Genomic DNA, 4,226 nt, shown 5'->3' on the forward strand with positions numbered 1-4,226 from the left:
TAAATGGGTGCAGAGCCAGTGGTGGTTTTGTAGGCAAACATTAATGCCTTGAATTTTATGCGAGCAGCTACTGGTAGCCAGTGCAAATTGATGAACACAGGTGTAACGTACATGATGCATACTCCTGATGCTAGCGCTCATAGCATACGAGCATCTTCAGCTGTGTGAGAGCAGAGGGCAGCGTGCGGGGGCTGGGCCGTTTGATTTTTAGCTCATTAGCAGTGGAAATACCTCAGCGACACCTTTGTTTGTCTCCCATGTGCGGAGACCTTTTCAATCTGGATGTGGGTGGGGGGTGGAGCAGCCGGAAAAGCATTTTGAACGAACATCATGTTCTTAGGTCCAAGAAACGGAAGCAAATATTGCTGTGAAATGTTGTGTTTTCCCGGCAGTATCAAAAATGGGTCATAATACACCGATCCAAGCTGTAAATGACACCGCTGCTAAAAATACTATCAGTGTTTGAGTCTTGCTTGGCAAAAGTGGCGTCGTAAGTAACTAGCAAACAGCCGGGAGACTGGTTGATTTGTCATTGTGTAAGCTGATTTCATACTTAGCTTTGTTGCTGGCAGTCTTTTGAGAGGCGATGCGGCATGTACGCCCACACCGCCGCATCCCTGCTCCGAGTCTCGGCTCTCTTTAGACCTTTCTCAAACATTACACACACACTGTCTCTCTGTCAGTGCCCCTTCATGGGCCGAAATCTCTTGTTTTGCCCAGTTCTTCCAATTTGGATGCAGCTGCACAGTCGGTCTGCCTGCAGGCGGCTCTATGCTGCTGAATATCAAGGCGTCAATAAAAGAAACCGAGCTTAAATGCTGAATAACAGCCTCTGGCCTCCTGAAACGATCCCAAGGCTAAGCCTGCATAAACACTCTGGGTTTTTTCTTCTTGTGCGCGTTTATCAGATGGTTGCTGTGCATCGCTGCTGTTCTCACACGACAACCCTGGTGGAAAAATAGATAATTGTTGTTAACCTTTAGGGATGTAACGATTCACTCATCTCACGAGTCGATTCATGATTTTGATTTCACGATTCGATTCGATTCACGATTCACTTTTCTTTTTTTTTTCTTTTTTTTTTTACAAAATGAGATTTAAGACAAATTATAAATTAAATGTGTCCTTTTATTATTGCTTGGACAAAATGCTGCATGTTTCTTTGTGAAATTGAAATATAACACTATAATAATATACTAATATAGCACTTGCATATTATTGCTCTTTTGTTGGTTTTGATTGCTTCTATTGTCCTCATTTGTAAGTCGCTTTGGATAAAATCTGCTAAATTACTAAATTTAAATATAATGTAAATGTAAATAACAAAACTAAATTGAAATTTTAAAACAAGCCCCAAAGCAAATAAATAAGTAACACAAATAAAGAAATCTCTTCATATAAACAAAATAAGGCTTTGTCTGTGCTCTTTCCATTTAAAATTAGAGGCAACCACTGCATTTTAATCACGATCCAAACAAAGATGCTGCACACATGCAACATGAGCAGTTTTTAAACTAAATTAGATTGTATAATTTCTAAATTTGAAGAATCGATTTTCAACCGGCTCGCGGTTAATCATTACATCCCTATTAACCTTGCATGATCTTAACGAGTCTCATTGAAAGTTAAATGATTATTCTGGGGTCAAGACATGTTAAGCTGCATGCATCTGTGACATGCTGCCGATTACATGACGTAACTCTCCGTTTGTAAAAACAAAGACATTTTTCATTTAGAGTGTGGCACAGATTCTTTTATTGCACTGCATTCGATACAGACTGCAAACTGAAGGCGTGATGCTTCATTTTTTCCTAATTAAAAAAATTCAGGAGCACATTAAGAGCAATTCAAATGTATCAAATAATTTGTTTTTCCTCGATAAAAGGATGCAATGTGACATTCACAATCAGAATTATTTATTTATTTGAAAACAAAGTCCAGTAGTTTTTAAAAAAATATATATTTCTGTCAAAGGCTGAATTTATTCAATAATTATTAATTTATATTTCAAATGTCAGATTGTGTAACTGAAATATCAATAATAACCAGAAAACAATATGTTCTGCATAATGCAGGGCTTTTAAGTATAAACAAGTCTGAAATACATCGGGACTCTTATTGTGAAATGTTTATGCTGTACTACTTCCAGCTGCTCATGCAGTGAGATAGTATATGCAATTTTACAACTATCTGCATCATAGTACAATACAAAACAACCTAAAGCTAACATTGTCAGAATTCATCAGCAGTAGATCATAAGCAACCATGAAGGTGCAGTATTTATTGATTGTGAAGTGCTCTGAAACAGTGAGTTTGTAGAACGCACAACAGCGACATGCTTTTACTTTGAATGTGCGCCGCTCACATTTATTTCAATAAATCATAGCCTTATTCCAGTTTTGCCAGCCTCATAATTAAAATGTAACCCTGGAGCACAAAAGCAGTCTTAAGTCGCTGGGGTATATTTGTAGCAATAGCCAACAATACATTGTATGGGTCAAAATTATCCATTATTCTTTTATGCCAAAAATCATTAGGATATTAAATAAAGATCATGTTCCATGAAGATATTTTGTAAACTTCCTACTGTAAATATATCAAAACTTAATTTTTGATTAGTAATATGCATTGCTAAGAACTTAATTTGGACAACTTTAAAGATGATTTTCTCAATATTTAGATTTTTTTACACCCTCAGATTCCAGATTTTCAAATAGTTGGATCTCAGCCAAATATTGTCCTATCCTAACAAACCATACATCAATGGAAAGCTTATTTAGTCAGCTTTCAGATGATGTACAAACCTCAATTTTGAAAAATTTACCCTTATGACTGGTTTTGTGGTCCAGGGTCTTAAATGACCTCTTAAAAGACTTTTGTTACATACAATGCAAGACTTCATATCACCTTAAATTGGGAAAAAAACTGTATTTAAGGACAGGAATTTAATCAGAAACATAACCAGAAGGGTTTCCCACCACTCTGCTGCAATAGCTTTATGGGAGGAACAGACTAAAATTCAAGTCAGAATTAGCTGGATCTCTTCTCCTCGGTTCCCCGAATGTCACAACCAATCAAACTTGTGTTTACAAACTGAAGGGTGTCTCTGTGTCGACTGACAGCATGCCTTCTCTCACTGGACTCTTCCGATCTCTTCGTGTGATGCAGGGGAAGGTGGTCGAGCGCGGCAGCCATCAGACTCTGCTGGAGACGCGGGGCAGTCTGTACGCCGAGCTGTGGAACACACAGAACAGCAGAAACACCAGCAGCGGCAGCAAGCCTGAGCCTGAGCCTGTGCCCGAGCGCGTGTCGCAGAAAGAGGAGGAGCGCAAGAAGCTGCAGGAGGAGATCCTGAACAGCGTGAAGGGCTGCGGGAACTGCTCCTGCTGAGGCTCTCGTGCTCCCGTCATGCCCAGACCTGGACTGTGATCACAGCGAGGGCTCAGAGCTGACAGCGGACAGTTTCCCGTAACCTCGAGGGCTTTATTGTCACGTGCTATCAAGATGATTTGAACCAGTTTTAAAAGATTTGGAAGTCTTGTAAGTTGTTTTTATTATGGGTATGTACGTATTACCAATGCAACATGTTCGAGATGTGCCGAGAAGCGCGTTGTATAGAGTGCACATATCACTGAATAGATATTTTGTCTGTTGAATTATGTTAGATATGTCTCTATGAACACTGGCACCTTTGATGTCTCATATTTAACCAAATCTGACTTGCAAGTACATTTAACAGCTTGTATTAAATAAACGTCCTTCTTTGAGTGTCTGAGAGCAAGTATTTCTTTCAGCGAATCGTATTTGGTTTAATCTAAATCATGCAAAACTTCATTTAAAATGGACAGATGAAGCTTCCGTTGTGTTGTTCAGGGCTTCATATGCTCCAGTATGTCCATGAAATCATTCAGAAAATCATTTTTAGAATGAACGAAGAAAAACAATTATTGCCGGGGAAATAGTTTGTCATAAGAATAAGTAGTGATGCAGTTTTGTTTTAAAGTGTTTTAAGAGTAAATGCAGGTAATGTGATCATCTTTATCATTGTGTGTGTATTCTTGAATTACTAAAAATGAATGAAGTGGATTGACATGATGCATGGTTCTCATAATACTGACATTTAAGTGGTCATGTCATACCATGGGATATATTATGGGATGTATTTTTCTTATAAAATTTTTAAGTTATAAAATGGACAGTATATTATGATTTTCTGGTCATTTTTT

The 4,226-nt window shown here is 38.2% G+C and overlaps 1 protein-coding gene across 1 annotated transcript in view; it reads left to right on the forward strand.

The window, feature by feature from the left end:
* The window catches only part of LOC107663113 (ATP-binding cassette sub-family B member 7, mitochondrial-like), a 55,283-nt gene extending 51,513 nt beyond the window's left edge, over nucleotides 1–3,770 (forward strand). The window contains exon 16 of the mRNA XM_016453273.1: nucleotides 3,169–3,770. Within this exon, the coding sequence (XP_016308759.1) occupies nucleotides 3,169–3,390 (222 nt within the window). The 3' untranslated portion in view covers nucleotides 3,391–3,770. The remainder of the gene's footprint in view (nucleotides 1–3,168) is intronic.
* The last annotated feature ends 456 nt before the right edge of the window (nucleotides 3,771–4,226 follow it).

The sequence above is a fragment of the Sinocyclocheilus anshuiensis genome, unplaced genomic scaffold, assembly GCF_001515605.1.
Source record: "Sinocyclocheilus anshuiensis isolate Anshui unplaced genomic scaffold, SAMN03320099.WGS_v1.1 scaffold836, whole genome shotgun sequence".
NCBI classification, from domain to species: domain Eukaryota; kingdom Metazoa; phylum Chordata; class Actinopteri; order Cypriniformes; family Cyprinidae; genus Sinocyclocheilus; species Sinocyclocheilus anshuiensis.